General features: G+C 37.7%; 1 protein-coding gene across 11 annotated transcripts in view; it reads right to left on the bottom strand.

Annotated features, from left to right (window-relative positions):
* grin1a (glutamate receptor, ionotropic, N-methyl D-aspartate 1a) overlaps positions 1-23,982 on the bottom strand; it is a 52,961-nt gene that overhangs the window by 21,852 nt on the left and 7,127 nt on the right. For 8 of the 11 annotated variants that reach the window (XM_028025017.1, XM_028025015.1, XM_028025012.1 and 5 more), the window contains exons 4-19: positions 20,267-20,329; positions 19,339-19,436; positions 17,729-17,850; positions 16,334-16,508; positions 14,018-14,162; positions 12,221-12,307; positions 10,858-10,993; positions 10,108-10,235; positions 7,499-7,663; positions 6,539-6,657; positions 6,098-6,210; positions 3,886-4,034; positions 3,005-3,162; positions 2,390-2,551; positions 1,306-1,415; positions 845-990 (exon numbers count right to left, since the gene is read on the bottom strand). In XM_028025017.1, the coding sequence (XP_027880818.1) occupies positions 845-990; positions 1,306-1,415; positions 2,390-2,551; positions 3,005-3,162; positions 3,886-4,034; positions 6,098-6,210; positions 6,539-6,657; positions 7,499-7,663; positions 10,108-10,235; positions 10,858-10,993; positions 12,221-12,307; positions 14,018-14,162; positions 16,334-16,508; positions 17,729-17,850; positions 19,339-19,436; positions 20,267-20,329 (2,076 nt within the window). The remainder of the gene's footprint in view (positions 1-844; positions 991-1,305; positions 1,416-2,389; positions 2,552-3,004; positions 3,163-3,885; positions 4,035-6,097; positions 6,211-6,538; positions 6,658-7,498; positions 7,664-10,107; positions 10,236-10,857; positions 10,994-12,220; positions 12,308-14,017; positions 14,163-16,333; positions 16,509-17,728; positions 17,851-19,338; positions 19,437-20,266; positions 20,330-23,982) is intronic. The other 3 variants (XM_028025018.1, XM_028025016.1, XM_028025014.1) reach the window with 1 other exon arrangement.

The following is a 23,982-nucleotide window of genomic DNA, read 5'->3' on the forward strand; positions in this document are numbered from 1 at the left end:
CTGGGTTTTATTTTGGGCCGTGTCGAGATAATGAATGTCCTCAGAGGGCCGGTTGTGGTAGAATGTGTTGATGAAACCCAGGAACAAACCTCTAAAACAGGAATAAAGAGCCGCTCTGCACTCGGTGAGTTACAGTTAGAGAACGCTGGACTCCATTTCACATCGATGGAGGTTGGCAGAATGAAGAAGAAGATTATGACCACAGAAAAAAATAATTCTGGGTTTTATTTTTTAAAATCTAAAGTCAAAATTCTGAGAAAAAAGTTTTTCTCAGAATTTTGACTTTATTCAGAATTTCAATTATTTTTGGATACATGATTTTGTTTTCTCTGAATTTTCACTTTTTCCTCAGAATTTATTTGTTTCCAGATTTTTGTCTTTCGTTTCAGAATTTTCACTTTTTTCTCAGAATTCTTTTTCAGAATTTTGTCTTTTCTCTCAGAATTTTCCATTTTTCTCAGATTTGATTTTTTTCCCTGAATTTTAACTATTCTGAGAATTTTGACTTTTGCTTCAGGATTTTTACCTTTTCTCCCTCATAATTCTGACTTTTGATCTTAGAATATTAAAATCTGAATGATTCTGGTAAATTCTAAGAAGAAAGACAGAATTTTTTTCCCCGGTGTCCCTAATCCTCTTCCACTGAAAACTGCTTTCTTTTGATTGGTAAAATATTTTTTAAGCATACAACTGTAAATTTCAAGGCTCTATTGCGTGTCCGTCTGGGCCACATAAAGCTTGATGGCGGGCCGGATTTGGCCCGCAGGCCTCCAGTTTGACACATGTGCCTCAGATAAAGGAGGTGGCGGTTCTCAGGTTACCGGCGAAGCAGAATCGTTCCTACCTGCAGGTTCTTCCTCCAGACGTTGACGGCCGCAAAGGCCAGCTGCATCTGCTTCCTGCGGGCGTCTTTATGGCGTTTATAGGCGATTTCGATGAAGATGAGGAAGATCCCCGCCGCAATGCCTCCGGCCACCAGCATGAAGACTCCTGGTGTCGGGGGAGAGAAACAGAAAAACGGAAACAGGTGAGGATCCGGTCTCGGATAACGCCGCTCCCACTGAGCATGAACGCTTGTGATGCTCAGCGGTCGCCCCGGTTTCCTTCACCAGCTCCAAGTTGACGACAGCGGCTGTAAACAATAACAATATCGAAGAACGGCACAAAACTGTCACAGAGCACCCACACTGACACCAAGAAAAAAAGTACGGCAAAGGTATTGGACAAAAAAGGGCTACAGTAACTTACCACTGCAGTTTTTGTCCAATCACTTTTAAGGCTTTTTCTACGCAGAGGGGACCATACCTGCCATGTTCTCAAAGGTGAGTGTGGCTGGGGCATTGCTCCGTGAGTCACACTCCTGGTATCTCACCCAGGTTTTATCTAGGTCTTCCATGAAGCCGTTCTCATGAGAACTGCAGGGGGTCGGGGGGAGTGGGGAGAGAGGTGGAGAAGTTAATACGGCGCCTCCAGAGGCAGAACCTTCGAGCCGCTTACTCCCATGTGGAACAGAGACAGATGGTCCAACAAACAGACAGAAACTTCACAAACAATGCTGGAGAGGGAAGATATAACAAGATGTCACATAAGCTGATGTATTGAGTATGGATGAGGATTAGGGCCTGAAAAAAGAAAAAATAATTATTTTTTTTCTCAGGTTTATGAGAGAAAAAAATCTGAATAAGAACCAACAGCAACCGGACTTTTGATCTCAGGAGATTAAAGTCAAAATGTTGAGATTAAAGTCAAGATTCAGAGAAAAAAGAATTCAGAGAAAAAAGTCAGAATTCTGAATTTAAAATTAGAATTCTTAGAAAAAAGTTGAAATTCTGAGATTGAAGTCAAAATTTGGAGAAAAAATTAAGAATTCTGAGACAAATATAAGAATTCTGAAATTCTGGTGAAAAAAGTAAGAAATCTGAGATTTCTGAGAAAAAATTATTCTTTATCTGAGAAATATAAAAAAGTCAAAATTCTGAGATTGAAGTCAAAATTCAAAGAAAAAAGTACGAATTCTTAGGAAAAAAAGTCGGAATTCTGAGATTAAATTCCGAACTCTGAGATAAACATAAAAATTCTGGAGCTTAAAGTCAAAATTCTGAAATTCTGAGGGAAAAAAAGTCAGAATTCTGAGATCGAAATCAAATTTCAGAGATTAAACGAAGAATTTTTCTAAAAAAATCGGAATTCTGAAATTCTGAGGAAAAAGTCAGAATTCTAAGATTTAAGTCCGATTTTTTATTTTTTACATCGGCTCTAATCCTCCTCCATAATTGCATATTGAATGACTGTAAACTATCGGATCGTGACTATAAAATCATACGAATAAGAAAGAAATGAAACAAAAACCAAAGTTCATACGAGAATCGCAGCTTCCGCTGGGACAGACCTGAGAATGGCCAGGGACACATTCTGTTTCCAGGGGCTGTCCTTGCGCATGCCTATGCCAAAGCCCGAACGGAAAAACAGCTCTCCCGTGGTCACCAGGTCGCACTTCTGCGAGGCTTCAAACTCCAGCACCGCAGAGTCCCAGATGAAAGCATGCAGCTTGCTGTGGGGGGGGAACGGGCAGGAAGGGAGGGAGGAGGGAGGAGGGGAAGGAGCGGGTTATGGTGCAACAGTACAATGATTTACATACACATTTACGCCTCCCAACCTTCTCTTCCTCGCACACCAAATCAAGTGTCATTCAGCGTTTACCAAATGAAATCCAAGGCCAGACGGTCGAGGCCGCCTGCCCCCGTCGGGTTCTGACGTTCGGCCGGGTTTGACCTGGAAAAGGGCGCGCCTACGCTCAACGTTAGCTCAACCTCACGCTCGTTTGTGTCAGCGCCAGGAGTAATGGACCCGGGACAGAATGAAAGGTTGCAGTAAGTCCTGCTGCTTCCATCTGGCCCGGAGGTCCATGTTCCCTTCTGGCCCGCCATAAACCGGACTGGCCCTAATCTGTGCGAAGCAGCCGGCCGACGTACGCTCCGGTCGGCCCGGCCTGGCCGAGACTCACTTGTCACGCACGGCCTGGATAGCCTCTGCAGCACTCTCATAGTTGTGTTTCTCCATGTGGCGGTACATAGTGCTAAGCTCCACCTGTCGTCGGAAGTAGATGTCCACGGAGCTTTGCTTCACCGTGGCGTAGATGAATTTATCAGATGGGTTTCTCAGCTGCACACAGAGAAGGACAGCAAACATTCAATCATTCATCCTGTCTTCTGCTAACAGTTTGCATTGCTGGCTTGAGTTTCAGCACTTGCTAAGTTGGCTGTAAGTAGCTATTAGCTTCAGTTTGATTGTACTAGGTTGGCACAAAGTAGCTGTTAGCTTCACTCAAAGCAGTCATTAAATTGATTTGGATCAGTTTTTAGCTTGATTCTAAGCAGCTATTAGCTTGAGTTTGAGCATTTTCTAAGTTGGCTGGATGTAGCTGTTAGCCTGACTCAGAAAAGCAGCTAAAACAACTCAAAGCCGTCGCTAAATTGATTTTGAGCAGTTTGTTTTCAGCTTGACTCTGAGCATTTATAAATGTTACTTTGAGCAGCGGTCAGCTTGAGTTTAAGAATTTGCCAAGTTGGCCACGAGTAGCAGTTAGCTTGACCTAAGATCAGGCGCTAAATTGACCCCAGCAGCCATTAAATTGACTTGGAGCATTTGCTATCCTGAAATTTTGAGCAGCTATTGGCCTGAGTTCAGCATTTGTTAAGTTGGCTCCAAATAGCAGTTAGCTTGACTAAGATAAACCACTAAATCGACCCCATCAGCCATTAAACTGACTTTAAGTAGTTGTTAGCTTGACTCCAACCAGCTGCTAGCTTGACTAGTTACATCCTGGTTAAATAAAAGTTGAAAAACGAGCAGTTGAATCATATGAATGGTTGGTGCGTTTCCCACCCTTGGGTCATTGATGCCGGTGATGCGCTCCTCAGGCCGGTCCAGCACCAGGAAGGCAGCCAGGTTGGCAGTGTAAGAAGCCACAATGATCATAGCAAAACCAGCCCACACCATGCCAAGGATTCTCGCTGAAAAGCTGCGCGGTGCACCTGTGTTGAGATCAAGACCTGTTTTCAGTTCTGGTGACTTATAATGCTTCCTAGAACAGGTTAGGAAAGATCTATGGCCTATACAAAACATGTTTATTACATTTTATGCATAAAATCAGTCTTAGATAATGAGATTTTAGCTGTTTTAAGCTGTTGCTGACCACGCCCCTTTAGTGAATCTTTACACTTGCATGTGAAAATGGCTGCAAGCAGATCCACAATTATACAAACGTAGATCTTTGAGAAGCAGAGGTGGAGCCTTCTGCACAACCAACAAGAATCCAGCAACTGGTTTCTGGATGGTGAGTCAACAACAAAACACTTGTCTTTTCTAGCAGCCATTGTACAGCAGTAAAACCAGCTGACCAAACGTGCTGGAGCTCAGCTTGGGTTGCTAGGTAACGGGCTGGACTTGGCCGGCGTTGCTAGGTAACGGAGCAGTGTCTGTCGATCGCAACTTAACAATAAGGGGTTTTTGAAACGGCTCATTTTTACTTCAACTTATTGACAAATAACGACTGGGTGATGTTTTTGTTTTATGCTTAGACTGTTTTTAGAAGCAGTTGAGACTAAAATGAAAGTATTAAAAGGTGAAAAAGTGAATTATGCATAAACGTTGTTAATCTTTTTGATCGGATTTGCCTTTAGCTCGACTGATTGATGGCTTCGTTTGTCTGTTCTTGGAACAAACAGATGGATTCAGTATTTGTTGTCGGCAGATTGGTTGTATTTTCCCGGTAGCCCGCTTGTTTTTGACTGATTCTGTCACCATGACGACGCCTTCCCTGGAAGCTGCAGCTTCCTGGGTGATTTTCTTCACCCTGTCAAGAATCCAAAGTGAGGAACCTCCAGGCATCCCAGAAGCCATTACCAATGAAAGGCAGCATTGTCTGCCTGCCCGGCAGAGAGCAAACAGACCAAAGCTGCCTTCAGCCCACAGAGGGACGCAGGGAGAACTTTCTATCATCTGATAAAAGTTAAACTCTATAACACACTGGATATTAATTTCTGATTAAGAAGATTTCCCCTTTTAATTGGAGTCGTGATCTATTCAAATGAAGAGGAGTCAAGCCAGGCAACTTTCAGAGCTGCTAGAGCTGGTTAAAGTAAGTCGAGATCAGGGACGCCTTTCATTTTGGATCGTATCGAGATCATGAATGTCCTTAAAATGTGTTAACAAACCTCTAAAATATGAATAAAGAGCCGCCTCAGCACTCAATGAGAACTTCTTAAAGGTAAACAGCCGTGAACTTCATGCCACACTGATGGAATTTGGTGTGAAAACTATAGAAGAAGATTATGACCACCGGAAAATAAAAATCACTCTGGCTTTAATTTTCTCAAATCAAAAGTGAAAATTCAAGGAAAATGTCAGAACATTTTTGATGTTTTTTTCTCAGAATTTTGACTGTTTTATCTCAGAATTGATTTTTTCCCAGGACTTTTGCTTTTTTCTCAGAATGTTTTATTTCTCACAGATTCTGACTTTTGATCTTAAAAAAGTTAAAGTTATTTTTTGGTGTCCTCTTCTGTTTAAAACTGCTTTCATTTGATTAATAAAACACTATTTAAGCATACAACAGTTATTTTTAAGGCTCTATTTATGCATTCCTCTGGGCCACATAAAGCTTTATGGGGGGCCGGATTTGGCCCACGGGCCTTGAGTTTGACACTTTGATGTATTAGTTCCATTTTATTTCATATAACATGGAAAAAATCTCATGTTTTAAGTGGAACTAGAACTTTTTCATCAACGCTAAAGGATTATTGACTTAAAACAAGTTTGCTGACAAGTCACTTGTAAGTTAGTTTTGTCTTATTTCAAATGCACTAAGATACTTGCACTAGAAACTCGACCAAAAATGCTTGCTAAGGTTTTGTGTTTTTGTAGTGTGGGAAATGCGCCGTTACCTAGCAACGCCAGTGGAGTCCAGTTCCGTTACCTAGCAACCCAAGCGGAACTCCAGCAGTTTGATGAGCTGGTTAAAACACACTTGGTAACATTTTGTGTTTTTGCAGTGAAAATAACCCCTTAGATAAGCAAATAAGTTGTTAAGTCTGACCTTCTCCAATTCCAGAGTTCAGCAAAACTCCCCAGGAGAACCACATGGCAGATGACAAGGTGAGGGCATCTTCTTCTTCTTCCTCACTGTTTACTTTAAATCTTCCAAATGGACTAGAGGGAAGAAATCGGGAGGGTTGCAGAGGACAAAATGAGATTTCTTTGAGGACACACAGGGGAATGAATCCCAGCATTTTCCCAGGAGAAGGAGGGAACTGAACATGAGTGAGCGAAGCAAGACAGAGATTAGCTGTCGGAGGAAAGGAAAAAGGCTAAAGACTGTAGCACGGGGACAGAGCAGTGGGATGGTCGGAGGCAATCTTCACCTCTGTCTGCCATCTCATCCACACTGAGGGAAGATCTGCAGTGCTGAGGAGTGCATATAAACATACACACACTGTGTATACAAACACACATATGGACAAACACGCCCTTCTTGTACCTGAACCGGTCTAGAAGGTAAAGCATCACCGCCACCACATGCACCGAAAGACCCACCAGCAGCCACAGCGTACTCTGGAACGGCTGCATAAATGAGTCCAGCGTACTTCGAGGAATTTCCTAAAAACACATACAGTATATTAGGTTATCAGTCGATTACATCAGAATGATAGGAGGACAGCAGAGGTCGCATCCGATTTGTTGCAAAATACGTTAAACAGCAACAGCGGAGGTAAAACAGCAACAAAACTATACAACACAGAAATGATGATGAGATCTGAATACAGGAATTAGTCCACTTACTAGATTTTTATCTTAGATACTTATAACATGGAAAAAATTTCCATGTTATAAGTTGCTAGGTAACCGTTTAGAAATCTAATAAATTAGATTTCTAAACGGTTCTTGAACTGATTTCATGCTGTTACTCTGACTAGGTAGTTTTTAGCTTACAATAACTGTAAATAACTGTTAAATCAACTCTGAGCACATTAGCTTGAGTTTAAGTAGCTGTTAGCTTGACTTTAAGTAGCTGTTAGCTTGACTTTGACCAGCTGTTAGCTTGACTTTAAGTAGCTGTTAGCTTGAGTTTGAGCAGCTGTTATCTAAACTAAATTTTGTTAAGTTGGCTCCGACTAGCTGCTAGCTCGACTCAGAGCTAGCAGCTAGCTAACTATACTCTGAGCAGCCATTAAGTTGACTCAGCTTGATTCATAGGAGCTGTTAGCCGCACAGAGCATCTGTTAGCCTAACTTTGAGAAGCTGACAGTGTTTCTCTCAACTGCTGTTCATTCAAATTTGACCTCACTGTTAGCTAGCATCTGGCCAGCTGTTAGCTAGATAATGGTGGGAACTGTAACAGCTGAAATAATGTACAGAATAATAAAAAAAGTTAAATTTAACACAGTAGGACTTCTAGTAATAAATAGCTGGGCAAAAGGACCATGTGTGTGTCTCTCACCTTTTTGACTAGGATAGTGAGGCCTTGATATTTAAAGGGTTTAGAGAACTCTATGTACTGGGCACGCTCGTTGTTTATGGTCAGCGGGGCCACAATCATGTCAGCCAGCCCACCCAGCAGCTCTCCCATCATGCCGTTCCACTCCTTCTTGTTGCTGTTGTTCACCTGAAGTACAAAAGCAAAGGCATCAATAACCCTGCAGTGCGTAGGAGCGCAAGTCTGCACACACAGAGGCGTCAGACATGAAACTGGTTTGAGGCGGTTCACGTTGCAGGGCGCAAACTGCAAGAGCATCGTTTGCATCTCCACAGCTTTTTTAATGTAGTAGTGAGCTTTGCATCCCTCTCAGCACTTTCCAGTGTTAGAAAAAGTAGCATTAACCCTGAAACTCTATGTGCTAATCTGACACGACGCTGCGGAAAACACAACAGGAGCGACCGAAGCATGAAGACAAACTCCTTACGACAAAACATCCTGGCTGACAGCCATGATCTTCCCAGCTATAAGTACTGATTGTTGGCAGCCAAACCACTTTAAGGCACCATGCTCCCTCAATAATTCATCCAGTAACTAAATATGTTGTTTTTTTACAGAGTCTGAGTGTCTGCATGGCAGAAGTTAAAGAAGAAATGCAAGACAGAAACGGATAAATCATCCTGGTAATTATTGTTGTTTTGACACCATTTTCAAGATATTCAGTTCTGGGGAACAGAATTGAGAGAGCTCTGCACTGAGCCCCATTGAAAACCTCCTGGTTATTCCTCCAAATATTGATTTCTGAGTTAAATTAGTATTGTTGTTTATGACCTTGTTTTCTTTGCATTATTTGAGGACTGAAAGAACTGCATCTTTTCTGGTTTTCTGTAAATAATTTGCTTGGAAGTTTGTTGTCAGTAGTTCATAGAGTAACAGAACAATGTTCATTTCACTCAAACATAAACCTAAACAAGAGTAAAATTGGAGAAACTGATCATTTTAAGTGGTCTCTTAATTTTTACCAGAGCTGTATTTTGTTAGTATTTTGACCAATAAACTCTAAATTTGTATAGAACACTAATTAAAGATTAAAAATAAAACATGACACCAAGAACAATAAATAAAAGCTTCTGTAAACAAAGTATTAATAATCAGAATGGAAATTATTGAACTTATTGGCTAAAAATGATCTATATTCATACGAATGAAGTAAATTATGATTTTGTTTGTGCTGCTCTTTGTGTTTTATGTCTGCTGCAGCGCTACAGTGGGATACCCTACTTTGATGTATTATGAATAAGGACAGAGGTTATTTTTGGTTCAGCCAGTTTCCTCCTCTTCTCCTCTACGGATCTCTGCAGTAACCTCAACCCAGATGAAAAGTGGACTCCTGCAGAGCTTCCCATAAAAGTATTAACCAAAAACTGACCTAAAACATTTAAAACGATGCATTTAACAACCACAGGGTGCTCGCTATTCTTCTTTTACTTTATGCTTAAATTGTCTACAATAATTAGAAAACAAAAGGTGAGCTATTATGCTTCCTTGAACAGTTTAGGATAGATCTATGGTCTATAGAAACATGTTTGTTACATTTGTTGCAGAAAATCTTTTTTTAATATAGATTTTATGGTGTCTTGTCACTTCCAATCCAAATAAGCTGCTGCTGGCCATCAACTCAACGTTTACACTCGCACATGAAAATGGCTGCAAACAGGTGCCCGATTACACAGCCGTACATCTTTGAAAAGCATTAGAAGAACCTCCTGCACAACCAACAAGTGGTTTCCGGATGGCAAGTCAACAACACAACACTCGTCTTTTCCAGCAGCCATTGTGCAGCGCATACAGCGGTAAAACCAGCTGACCAAACTAGATGGAACTCAGCTTTTGTTGCTTGGTAACGGGCTGGAGCTCACATGTGGTTGCTAGGCAACAGTGGAATGGCAGGTTGAGGCTTAACGTTCTGGAGTTTCTTGAAATGGCTCATTTTCTAGACACTAAAAAACATTAACTTGTTGCTAAAAAATCAGCAAGGTGTTTTTTGTTGTTGTTTTTTAAGTGCTTGGTTTGTTTCTAGAAGCAGAATGAATCCAAACATGAATCCAAAACGTCCAAAATGATAATTTTGCATAATATGTCCCCCTTATCTGAGTTGGATTGTTTTTTCGTTTGTTTTATTCATTTTTCTTGGATGTTTGATGTGATACTTCCTTCAAAACATTTAGTAATTAACAAAAGATGAATTATTCCCTTTTCTAATTAAGTTACAGATTTATTTGTGGGGGTTCAGGACCACAACCGCCTACAAATAACGAAAATTATGAATACTTGAGTCCTTCTAAAAACTCTTATTCGATAATTCAAACAACAGAAATATATGTTAATATGTGTTAATATGCACATATTATTTAGCATTACAAAAGAATCTAGCATCTATGGTACTCCTTATCTGCTCTCAGCCAATCAGAGCCGAGGAAAATGAATGCTGCTCCTGGATTGGCTGCTTTGCAAACGCCCAGCCAACAGCTTCACAAGATGCATTTTCTTTTAAATATTTTATAGATGCTCTACAAAAAAATTCCAAATTAATGATTTTTAATTTTATTTTTATGAAATGTGTTTTTTTTCACCCGCTCTTGGGTTCCAAACTTCCCGTCAGCCACCAGGTGGACCTCGTAGGTGAAGTTCATGGTCATGGCCAGTTTGATCAGCAGGTCGACACAGAAGCCGTAGCAGCACTGCGGCACGATGGGACGCCCTGGAAAAAACCACCAACATTCATGCTGGACGTCACATTTACTGGTTTTAATATAAATATAAAGGCTGAAGAGACTTTCGAAGAGCTACGTCAGAACAGAAGCTGCATTTTCATCTAAAGTGAATTTATTTCAGAATGAACTCATATGTTACATAGATTAATTATTTTTGGAGTGAAATATTCCAACTTAAGCTTTAATGTTGATGATTTACAGGTAATAAAAATGAAAAAAATATTTTTGTTAAAGAAATCTCAACCAGATGAGATGATGTTGTACCGTTTTCAATATTCTCAGTAGTTAACCCGTATCTTTTTGACTGAACCGCTTCACATTCCTACTGAGGGTGCAGTTTTCCCTGTTTGTTGATTTTTTTGCTCTTGTACATTTTTTCCGTCCACTAAATTTCCCATTTTCATCTTGTGGCTTATCCACTTTGTAGAAGGTGTCAGTGATTGTCTGCTGGACCAGATTGTGTTGAATAAATATTTGAAATAAATCCCTCTGTAGGTAATGAAACTACGTAACCAATTAATTTACTGCTTACTGAACTAATTTAACCTTTGAATAATATTCTAACTTACTGCATATGTGGTCAAATGAGAAATGCGTCTGTTGTTTTACCTGGGATGGTCTCGTTGGGCCCGGTACAGATAACCTTCTTTATAATCACTCCATTTAATGCCTTTTCCTCGTTGCAGGTCCCGTCTTGCATCGTCGGTTTCACATACACAAATGGCTCCTGGTGAATCGTCACAATCTGCAGCAGGTATACAGTTCGGATTAAACTGTAATCGTTAAAAAGCATTAAAAAGACTCCTAAACTTGAGGCATGGAGCATTTAAGCAAAATGACAATTTAGCAAAAGAGGATAATCTGTCAGCATCTTGTTAGTTAAATCCACAGATCAAATCTGAAGGGAAAGGAAAAGGATTTAGTTTCCTTCAAAGAGCTGAAAACCTGCAGTAGATAATACATTTTAAAAACAAATGGATAAATCTTACACTGCAAAAACTCAATCTTACCAAATATTTTTGACTCATTTCTAGCGCAAATAACTTTGTCAACTTGAAATTATACAAAACTGACTGACAACTGAATACATGAGCTTGTTTTACATAAATAATTCCTTAATACTGATTAAAAAATACTAGTGATCGGTAGAATATCTAGCAGTGGAACAAGAAGTTTCCCCATATAATAAGTTAAAATATCTTCAAGTTTACTAAGATACTTGCAGTAGAAACTAGACCAAAAATATTTGGCAAGATTTTGTGTTTTTGCAGTGTACACCATTTGAGTCAAAACAGGACAATTCATCAGAAAAGATAAATCTGTGCGTCTCTTTAGTTGAATCCACTGAAAAGTAACTAAAAAGATCAAATATCGCACAAAAAATAAGGATTTTTTGGTTTTCAAACAGCTGAAAACTATTTCAGGAGTAGCTGACCGATGGTGCTGGTGTTCCGCTTAGGTTGCTAGGCAACAGGGCTGGACTTGGCTGGCGTTGCTAGGTAACCGCAGAGTATCCACAATGCAGAAACACAACATTTGCCAAGTATTTTTTGTCTAGTTTCTACTGCACATGTCTTAGTGCACCTGAAATAAGACAAAACCTGCCCAGAAGTAACTTTTCAGCAAGATATAGGAACTAATTTTAAGTCAATAATTGGCTAATATTGATGAAAAAGTTCTAGTTTTACTGTTTAACAAGATAAAATATTTTTCCATGGTGTAAGTGAAATAATCTGCCAGTGAAACTAGAAACGTTTTCCTCCATATTAAGGAATAGTTCACTTAAAACAACCTCCTATATTTTGTTGAAAAGTTACTTCTAAGCAGTTTTTTTCTCATTTCAAGTGTACTAAGATATTTGCAGTAGAAAATAGACCAATAATCCTTGGTAAATGTGTTTTTGCAGCGCAGCGCAGCTCCTGTGGTGTGAGGACATCGAATGGACGTGTGTGCCGTGTCCGAGTCCGCCCACCTTTAATCGGGTCGACATCTGGAAGCCCTGCGGTTTCTCCGTCTCGCCTCCAGGCCAGATGATCTTGCGCTGATTGTTCATCACCACCTGCAGCGACGCCAGACACGCGGCGGCGGCGTTAGCGCTGACAGAAGGCATGCTGCTGACGAGACTCCAAACACTGCAGGTGAGCATCACTAATGAGTCAGAGCGGCTCTGTTTTTATTGCCTTCACCTCTGCTCTGTGTTACACCTGCAGCAACTCACCAACATGCAACCCGATCCGCGCCGTCCAGGCGGGTTTTCTTCTTTTAAAAGCTTCCAGGCGACACAAGGAACAAAACTAACATCTTGTAAGATGTTTATGTTGGTGCTGCACTGCAGAATACTTTAGTAATCCATTACAATTTTATTCTGATGGTTAATTGATTAATCAGATAAAAACATGAGCATATTCTGCAGAATTTACTTATTTAATACAATATTACACTCAAGTTTCCCCCAGAAAACTTGCTAAGCCCGGTGGTTGGTCGCTAAGACAGTCGTGTTTTTGAGTTAAAAAATGATTAAAGTTGACAGGAAATTTGAAAATATCACTTGATAATTATGTGTTATTGAAAGATTGGAAGATTAACACCTGAACACAAACTATAAAGCCTTAAAAAAAGCAATTTTTTAAAGAGACTTAAAAAAAATAGCTAATAACGCTAAGCCTGGTGGGGTCACAAGTAAAGCCTGGTGGCCCGCCAGGCTTATAATACACTGAGGGAAACCCTGACGCTGCAAAAACACACAATCTTACCAAGTAGTTTTGTCTAGTTTCTAGTGCTAATATCTTAGTTCACTTAAAATAAAACAAAATTAACTTACAAGTAACTTTTTAGCAAAAAATAGCAGCTTGACTTAAGTAAATAACTCCTAAAAAGTTCCAGTTCCACTGGCGGATTATTTCACTTATAAAATGGGAAGAATATGTTATTACAAATTAAATAATCTGCCAGTAAAATTAGCACTTTTTAAAATCAACATCAAGAAATTATTGACTTAAAACAAGCTTTTATATCTTGATGAAAAGTTACTTGCAAGTTATTTTTTTCCTATTTCAAGTGAACTAAGATATTTGCACTAGAAATTAGACCAAAAATACTGTGTAGGATTTTGTGTTTTTGCAGTGTAAATTTGTTTTATGTAATATTAAACATACAGGACATAAAATACGAGTAAAAAAAACAAAAAAAAAAACATTTTATTGCCTAAAACGCAGTGAATTAAAGTAAAAATTATCCTGACATCAACATGTGGAAAGTTCAGCTTTTCTGATTGATTATCAATGTTTAGGACTGATCTGTTGATTGCTTTTTCTATTAATGGAGTAAGAATTGGATAGCAGAAGACTCTCAACAGATTTATTTTATAAATTTAAACCAGGAAAGCTAACATTTGGACTCGAGGAGTTCTGTGTACAAACAAAGGTTTTCCACATTTTAAAAGCTAAATATTTATATTTTTGTCCAGTTTTGGCTTAATTACGGCTCTAAATATGTTATTCTTTCATAAAATGGTCTTTTTATGAATCTGTTTACACAAGTTAGCAATTTATCAATTAGTTGAAGAGTATTTCAATAACAGATTAATCGCAATTAATCGTTTAGTTTATATGCATTTGTAACCCACTGCAGTGAAAAACACGTCTAAACATCCCATTTGCTGATGACATTGTGATGCTCAAACTGATTATGTATCCAGACTGGATTTAATTCAAACCAAATAACCAGCAAAAAGAAACAAAATACTAATATAAGTTTTAATAAGCGTTACCTGTGTGCCGTTGTAAATGCCGACTTGAACCAGGCGAGACTTCTGGTAGTTGAGGATGGTGTAGTGAGCGTATTTCCTGTCTCCGTCGTCGTTGAACTCGACGCGTCCAGTCAGACCCTCCGGATATTTGGACGACATCAGCACTCTGTGGGAAAAAAATACAATTATTTATGTATAAATATGTGTTTGCATTGCAATTAATTACAGTAGGGCCATTCTAAGAGAAATAAATAAAAGATAAAGTCAAAATAAAATTAGAATAAAGTCATATTTTGAGAAGAAAACGTCATATAGATAAAATTATAGTATTATAGGAATAATGTTGTAAAGTTACAAGAAGAAAATAAAATTTTGACAAAAGTCATAAAATTACTAGGATAAAGTCAAAATAATATGAGAATAAAGTCAAATTTTGAGGATAAATCACAATATTATGAAAATAAAGACATATTTTGAGAAAAGAAATTTGATTTTGCGAGATAAAATCCTATGACGGAAATAATATAAGGTTATGAGAAGAAAGTCAAATTTCAAGAAAATAATCATGATATTATAAGAATAAAGTCATAAAATTATGAGAATAAAGTCAAAATAACATGAAAATAAAGTCACATTATAAGAATAAAGTCAAATTATTTTGAGAATAAAGTCAATATTATTATTATTCTCTGAATACTTCAACTTTCTTCTTGTAATTTTATGACTTTATTCTCATACTTTTTTAAAACAATTTTTAGCGTGACCTAAAATGATGAATTATAAAATAATTCATTATTTAATATGAATTATTTCCTTTCAGCTCCGTCTGGCAGCAAATTGACACATTTCTACCGGACAATGTGATTATCATGACAGAAAACAGGCTCGACTGTTTGCAGCTGCATCAGTTTTTATAAAAACTGCGTTTTCTTCAGTGACGCAGCAGCGAAGCCTCTTGTAACTAGGTCAGCTCCATCTGCAGGATGCAGAACCTGAACTGGGCTAAAGCTGATGGTAAAGGACATTCTCTGCATTTTCAGGCATATGTTCAGAAAAGAAAGCATGAAAAACACACAGCAAGTCAGCTGGCCTGAAGAAATGATCAAACCATGATGAGTAAATATCTGTTTTCATTTGAAATGAGCATTAGGTTGTCTGATAGACACCTCAACAGTTTCCTCTTGCAGGTTTGTAGTTTTTTATTTAATAGTCATATAACAAACAACCAGCTTTATCCTAATTGCATTGCAGCACCTATCCACTCCCTCCAGGATGTCACTCAGCCTTTTTGTTATTTGTTGTGGAATAAAACGACTCATTTTGCGGCAACTTTTCACAAAAACTTTGTCAAAGTTTCTCATTATTTTTAAGCTTTACTTTCCCATCGAAAAAGTCAAGTTCCCAAAAAAAGAGATAGGATTCCCATGTAGTTTACAATTACACAGCAAATCACATTTTCAAGTATCTTATTGAAACAGCACCTCAAATAAAGAAAACTGCAGAACAACTGAAACACTGAATTCCTTTAAATCCAGACTAAATCCACCTGTTTTGATTTGTTTTTGAACCATAATAAATGAAACATTGACCAACATTTTGATGAGTAATGGTGACAATTAACAAAATTGTTTACACTGCAAAAATACAAAATCTCACCAAGTAATTTTGGTCTAATTTCACGTTCAAATATGTTAGACAAAACTAACGTAAAATTAACCTTTAGCAAGATACAGAGTCTTGTTTTAAGTCAATAATTCCTGAATATTGATGAAAAATACCAGTTTAATTGGCAGATAAATTAACTTACAACATGAGGAAAAAGTCTTGTTATAAGTGAAATAACGGTTTTTGCAAAAACAATTTAAAAAATGTAAATGTTACCATTAAGCGTCACACAAACTTTCAACTAACTCAGTGGTGTCCAAACTTTTTATCATTAAATTTAAAAAGCAAAAATTTGTAAATTGTGATTTTTATTTTTAACTGCTTAAAAATAAAGAACATTTTCATAAAGTCTATAAACCCTTAAAAAAAAAGACAATTTCCAAATTTGTTTTCTATTTTGTTGGTAAAAATTTTACCGTTTCTGACTTGTCGTCATCAGGCCGATCAAAATTATTTCAAGCACCACAAATGGCCCCCGGGCCACACTTTGGACAACCCTGAGCCAGCAGGTTCGCCGTTCGACAGACGTTGTGAAACAGGAAGTTAAACTTGGCTGGATTGGTCGAAATCCATCCGAGTTCCAGTGATTGGTCAGATTTACGGAAAAGTTGCAATGATTGGTGAAAATCAGAGGAAAATTTGTGAATGTTGAGTGATTTGTGGCGAGCGCACCGCTTAAAAAGTGGCCCCGTCTTCCAGATGTTGGTGTTGCCCACGCAGCCTTTCGGTGGTTCTGTGATGTTCTCCTTCTCAAACAGCTCCTGGATGGACTGGGCCACCACCGCCACGGCGTCGGTGATGTGGGCCGATTCGTTCTTCCCATTGATGAGCTGGAGGGCGATCAGTCCTGAGACCCGGCGGCAACAAAAACCGTCACCAACAAGAGCAAAAAAATCCACTTAGGACCCCCACACCACCAGGGGGCCCCCAAGAACATCAGACTAGCATCATAACACTTTTTTTTTTAAAGTACCATTGAATAATACAAACTAAATGACATTACACATGGAGATTGTTGTTATAGTTTGTACGCCAATTAAAATCTTCCTCCTGTTGAGTGCTGTCACTGTTGGGGAAATATAAGATATCAAACTTAATTTGTTTCCTGTAAATTTAGTTTTTATCAGCCGATGTTTTATTTTCAAATAATTAAAATTATATTGCTTCCTTAAACATTAAAAATCTACCAATTTATTTTAAGTTTGCTACTCCTGTAAGGTTAAAATCAATAAAAAATATAACGCTAGCATGATGTAAGCTAATTATAAATTATGCTAATGTTACGCACATATGCTAGCTAAGGAATGGTAAACCATGTTAGTATGGTGTTAGTATGGATAAATCTGGATTCATTTATTATCTTTACATGCAAAAGCCTGGCGTATGTTAACATGTAAAAGAGAATATTGTGTGCTATTTAAACAAAAATACAATTAGCATTTTTTAAAGATGCTAATGTTTTACATCAAAGGGGACCTACTATGCAAATTTCACTTTTGCATGTTTTTATACTTTTATTTGAGTTTCTGCTATTTTTTAAAAAACAGTCCAAGAACTTAAAAAACACCCAGTTGTTTTTTGGTGTCTGAAAAATGAGCCATTTCAAAAACCTCCCAATTGCTGAGTCACATTCGACGGGCACTACACCGTTACCTAGCAACCCCAGCCGAATTCCGCCCGTTACCTAGCAACCGAAGCTGAGTTCCACCACGCTTGGTCAACTGGTTTTACCACTGTAAAATGGCTGCTGGAAAAGACAAGTGTTTCCAAAAATAGTCCAAATACGCAGCAGATTATTTGGATTTAAAGTGACAAGAGACCCTAAAACCACCCAACCTGTTCACGGAAGCATAATAGGTCACCTTTAAACAAAAAAAACAACTAAATTACTTCAGTTCTGAGTGTTTGGGTCTATTTAATCCTTCAACACAGAAGGTTGAAGAGTTTAGCACAACATGCAGGTGTTCTGGTATTTATCTAATGATTACTAGCTAATCTCTGGGATCCTTTATGTGTTTCTGTTTGATTCTGGACCAAACGTCGGGGCGAGTTTCTGGATGGACGTACCATCAGGCGCCTCGCTCAGAGCTTTACCGGACATCTCCCGCTCCCCCACCAGCCACACGTAGCCTGAGCCGGTCATGTTGAGGAAGCGGGCCGCCTTGTACACGGCGGCAGCATCGTCCTCGCTGGAGATAAAAAAACAAAAACATTGTTAAAATATTACACTGCTTCCGTTTGTTGGGACTTTAAACCCTCGTTATGTAAAATGACAGATTACAGGACGCGAACCTGCTGGTAGCTTTTGTGTAACTCATTTTCTGTTGCCACATTTGCCTGCTTTTTGGATGCTGTGCAGCTGGAAGCGTTTTCTCCTCTCTCTTTTTGGATTTTTTATGGTGCGTTGCCATGGCAACAAGCTTGTTTTTACAACCAGAAGCAGCTGATTAGCATCTCAAAAGCTGGAATATCACCTGAACTACGACAAATCCCAGAAGAGCTGAAAAGGAGACCAACATTTCTCTGAGATTTAAAGAGACGTAGCAAAAGCAAAGGAAGTGGATTATCAGTGCTTGCTAACAACTGATTCTGTCACCCAGGACATTTCTGCTGCCTGGATATTGAGGTCCAAGAAATTACTCAAGTAAGAGTAAAAAGTGTTTGGTAAAAGTCTACTGAAATTATCAATCATTTAATATTTAAAAATTACATCATCAAACGGACAAAAATGTAAAGTTCAGTGGAAATTTTGGTATTTTAAGAACGAAAATGACAATAATTTATATAAGTTCCAAAAAAAATAACAAAATCAGACAAAAGAAAATGTTTCCAAATCAGTTTCTTTCGATAAAAAACTTATAAACTTTAACAAAAACTCCAGGTTTGTGTCTGCGTCTGGTGGATTTTTGGTTAAAATGTGTTTGATTTTTATTCAGTGGGTAGAAAATCCAGAAATTTACTCAAATAAGAGCAGAAATACTTTATAATAAAATTACTCAAGTAAAGGTAAAAAGTAATTTTTCTTCCAAAATGTTACTCAAGTCAATGTAACTAGTTATTACCCAACTCTGTCTGTAAAATGTTTGTACTCAAATAAGAGTAAAAAAGTAACTGATGAAATTATCAATCATTTAATATTTAAAAATTACATCATTAAATGGACCAAAATATAAAGTTAAGTGAAAGTTTGGTATTTTAAGAACCAAAATGACAATAATTCATATAAGTAACAAGAAATAACAAAATCAGGCAAAATATTTTTTTTCCAAATCAGTTTCTTTCAATAAAAAACTTATAAAACTTTAACAAAAACTCCAGGTGTGTGTCTGTGTCTGGTGGATTTTTGGTTAAAACATGTTTGATTTTCATTCAGTGGGAAGAAAATCCAGAAATTTTACTCAAGTAAGAGAAAATACTTCATAATAAAATCACTCAACGTACAGTGTAGTAAAAATACTCCTAAAAGTACATTCATTTCAAAAGGTTACTCAAGTAAATGCAACTAATTACTACCAAACTCTGCATTTATATTTGTGGTTCTACAAAATGTGAGCACTATATTAAAGATATATTAAATATATATAATATATATATTAAAGACTTTGTATATTTATCTCTGCTGACCATGCAGCTTCTTTACCTGCTGAACCAGGCAGAAAGGTGAAAGGTCGCCTCACCTGGCGGACAGGATGACGACTCGGGCCTCCAGCTCTTTAGCCTCCAGCAGCAGCGCGGTTAAGTTTGTCTCCTGACTGAACTGTAGGACTTTCTCTGCCTGCGGTTGGGGCAGAAGAAAGGTCAAGCCAGCTACTTTTCCCGAGCACAGACACCATGCTGCCGCTTTACCTGCGTGGTACGAGCGTGGCCAATTTGGTTTGAAAAAACGAGAGACAGAGATTAAAAAGGAAAGCGATCCAGGGGAACCGGCTGAACTAAAAAAAGAAAAAGCTTGAAGGGAAAAAAACTTTTGCATTTGTCTGCATGCAAACTGAGGGTTATATCAAGGCTCCAAAGAAGAACGTGCATGTGTTAGGTAGAGGGGGAGAAGAAGGTCAATGCAACCAGTAACTAAAAACAGGTGAGGAAGGGAGTGAGGGGGGCGTTCTCCCTCCGAAAAGATAAATAAATCAAATTAAAAAAATTAAAACTGCTGAAACCAGGGAGGTGCTACGGAAAGGGAGGAAGTAGCTTCTGGGAAGTCTGAGTCCCAAACTACCGGTCCTCCACAAAGGAATGAGCTTGCAAACTGTTTTCTTTTTTTTCGTATGCGTGTGTGTGTGTGTGTGTGTGTGTGTGTTTTTAAGAACATGCATTCCTTCATTGACGGAAAAAAAAAATTAAAATGAGAAAAGCGGGGCTCTGTTCTCTTCTTCTTTTTTTTTTTTCTGGAACAACCGAAAAAAATCTATTTTTTTTTTCATACCAAAATCATTCTTTTTTTTTTTTAAATTATAGGGAAATGTCTGAAAGTAAAAAATCAAAGAAAAGACGTGCTACCAAGAGAGAGGGGGCATTTCTGGGTCGGCTGGTGACTGGTTTGGGCTGGTTTCTAGTTGCTACGTTTGGAAAGTTGGTGGGCGGCGTGCATTGACCATGCAAATATACCTTAGGTCCTCGCTTGTTGTCATAGGACAGTTGGTCGAGGTTTTCATAGTTCCTTTTTTTATTCTGATGAGTAATGTGCACAGAGAAAATATGCAGACACAGAAAAATATTATAAACAGTTGAAAATGGAGGGCAGTAAAGCATTCCAACAAATCTCCACTTTTCTGCTTCAAATTGGGAGCTTTAACATTGGGGCTTGCAAAGAACATCGCCACAGGAATCAGAAATGACTGAAATGTGCTGGGAAGTAAAGATCAGGAAGGTTTATTGCGCTTCCTGACGTAACTGGAACATTTTAAAATCTAATTTTAATGTTTTTGTGCTTCCACTTGGGTCTCATCTGACTCTAAAAACAGTTCAAGAACTAAAAAAAGACAACCAGCCGCTTCAAAAACCTCCCGATTGTCAAGTTACAGCCAAAAAACAGAAAATCTTACCGAGTATTTTTGGTCTGGTCTCTAAGGTCAAACGTCTTGACAAAAGACAAAACTAACCAACAAGTAATATTTCAGCTTTCCAAACTGCATTTCACTTATTTTCTAATAATATAAGTACACTCTACAAAAAGTAGAGAAAACATGTTCAGTACATTTCTGCAGTAAACAACAAAACTCTTGTCTTTGCCAGCAGCCATTTTAAAGCGGCTGGCCAAACTGCTGGAGTTCCGTTGGCGTTGCTAGGCAACGAGCCTGGGCTGACTGGCGTTGCCAGGTAACGGCACAGTGCCCACGCTACAAAAAGACAGAATCTCACCAAGTGTTTCTGGTCTAGTTTCCACTGCATGTTTGTTAGCACACTTGAAATAAGACAAAACCAACTTACAAATATCTTTTCAGCAACAAATAGAGGCTTGTTTTAACAAAAATTCCTTAAAATTAATGAAAATGTTTTAATTCCACTGGCGGATTATTTCACTGGGAAAAATGTGTTAGTATAAGTGAAATAATCTGCCATCTATGTATGAATTATTTTAATTTTGATGTTAAAAATACCAAAATCTCCTCATAACTTTATATTTTAGTGAGTCTGTTGATGTCATTTTTACATATTAATGTTTTGATCAGTTACTCAGTACTTGAGTAACATTTTTACCAAATACTTTTTCACTCGAGAAATTTCTTGATCGAGTTTGGGTTTTAACGAACAAGCCAAGCATTTCCTCCTACAACAGAAGTTTTTGTTTTTTCTGCTCATTCCTGTTCATCACGGCGCCCAAAATAAATCCCTCTTTACGTTCTTTATGCTCTTTTTTTTCTCCTTAAGTGGCGCCGCATCAAAATTACATGGCGGGTCTTTAAAAGGCAGAAGAAACCTGGCACTTTGTGTCTTTTCTCAGCAGTTTGTGCTTTAATAATTTACAGCTTCTCCAGCTTGCCTCCAGCTCTCGACCCAGGCTGTTCTCTCCTTTTAAAGAATGTTGCATCAGTTCGTTTTTGTAAAGAAGCAAAGATCTACTTTTATAAATTCAAAACACTCTGTATTTTTGAAAAGTATGCAGAGTCCTTTAGACTTATTGACACAAAAAACTTTATAGTGAAGGGATATTTTATTCTGCAGCATTATTACAGTTTAGACAGAAAAAGGAGTAAAAAACTCAGATTATTATTTTTTTAAATATGGACATTTCTGAGTTTGAAAATTTGCAAATTTGTGAGGAAAATCTCAGAAAGTTTGAGATTAATCTCAGATTATTTTTTTTAGGAAAAACTTGAAAATTACTGAATAGGAGAAGTTAAAAATGTCTGAGAAAAATCTCAGACATTTTTACATTTTTAGAAAAACGGGACAATTTTTTAGCTAAAAAAGTAAAAAAATTTGCAAGAAATTGAAACTGGAAAAAAAAAAGATTTGAAACTGAAAAATTATTTTGAAAATGAAAATAAAAGATTCAAAATTGGAAAAAAGTTTTAAAGAAATTTTTAATTTTAATTTAAATGTAAAATTAAAAAAAAACATTTAAAGTGAAAGTAAAGATTTGAAACAGAAAAAGAAAATGTTCAGATTCAAGGTTTGAGTTTTGTTTTTCAGTTTTTGATTCTTTTTCAGTTTCAAATCTTACTTTTTTCTCTTGAACAAACTTTGTGGCACCAATTTAGCTCCATAGATGGCTGTCTTTTGTACTGCATGACTTGGGTTAAAGGTTTAGTCAGTTTTATTCGGTGTGTGTAAATATGTGGCTTCAGCTGCAGGTTGTGTGGGAATTAGAAACACAACGTGTCGTTTTTATTCGTTTATTGACAGAACTGAACCCAGTGACGCGTACAGTAAACACACAATTAGTCCTAGAATCAATTTTCTCTCTGTTCTTGTCTATTTGTGTGGATTTTCAGTCTTCTTCCGTTCCACTCTGAGCTTTCGGTACAATAATCGCTTCCTGAACTCGGATGTATTTCCACAGAAGCTAAAGACGTTAAACTGGCGCAGCAGTTGTGTATAAATATCCACTCCTGACTGGCGTCTCACAGGGAAACGAGCGGCGGCGTTAGATGGAGAGCACAGATGGGCTCATTTTGACATCCAAACTGCACCGTGCATAAAAGCAGCTTCCTGGATCCTCATCACAAGCTTTTAATTGTCTGTTTTTTCTCCGTAAATGCAGGATGCGACTCTGGGCTAAATGATTTGAGCTGAGTAAATGGCTGCGTGATTTTTTTTTTCTTCTGAAGTGTTTTCCTGTTGGCGGCTCGCGCTGATCCCAGCAATCAGAGCAGCTTTCGCTTCAACTTGGGCAAACAGCCTCGGGTGGATGTCATATTCTGAATCTCTGCAGCTTCTGATTTAATTAAGCCTCCGAATCGGGACTCATTTCACTCCGACACACAATTACAGCAGAAAGTCGCCCCGAGAGGAGCGAAAACCCGTCCCACAGAGATTACCTCCTGTTAAATGGATCGAGTTCAGGTTCAGTTTTTCTTTTCATCCTAATTGTGTTTCTACCTAACTGGGGAAACTTTGTTACATTCTAACTCTGAATTCAGCTTACAAAAACATTTAGCAACATGATCCACTTTTACTTTTTCTCATGTCACAAATGCAAACTTGAATGAGTTTTATTTTGGATTGATTATTTGCATTAAAAGATGCAAGTAAACAAATCATTCGGTTCCTTTTTAATGATAAAATAAATATTTTATTACCTAAAATACAAAAATATATAAAATTCCTTTAGATGAACTGGGTGAAGCTAAAATTCACTTGAGTTTTGAGTGAAACAAATTTACAATAATAGTGTTTTTATTTTAAATGCAAAATTTGTACAAATTTTAGCAGTTTGGCTTAATTATTGCTATGAACACAGTTTTTTGTTCAACAAATGGCTTTTTTTAGTCTGTATGCTCCAATTCACGATTAATTGATTACTAAATAAGTTGACAATTACTTCAATATAAACACAATTAATTGATTCAGACCTATTAAAATAACTTATAAAATAACTCAGGTTTATTTTTGTCATTTTTCTTTGCAAAACAATTTATTAGCTGCCCTCAGGAGTCAACAACACAAACGTAAACAACAAGAGAGAAATGTTTTCTCTGAAAATACGTCACTATTTTCAGTTTGTTTCAGCTAAACATGAAAACATTCAGGTTCACTTTACATTCTGTGCTGGTGACAAAGTTTTATTTGGCTTAAAAAACACGATTAAAGAGAAATTTCCAGCAGGTAGAGAAGCATAAAGCTGCAACTAATGCAGGACGTTTCCCAACACAAACAAT

The sequence above is a fragment of the Xiphophorus couchianus genome, chromosome 8 (assembly GCF_001444195.1).
Source record: "Xiphophorus couchianus chromosome 8, X_couchianus-1.0, whole genome shotgun sequence".
NCBI lineage: Eukaryota > Metazoa > Chordata > Actinopteri > Cyprinodontiformes > Poeciliidae > Xiphophorus > Xiphophorus couchianus.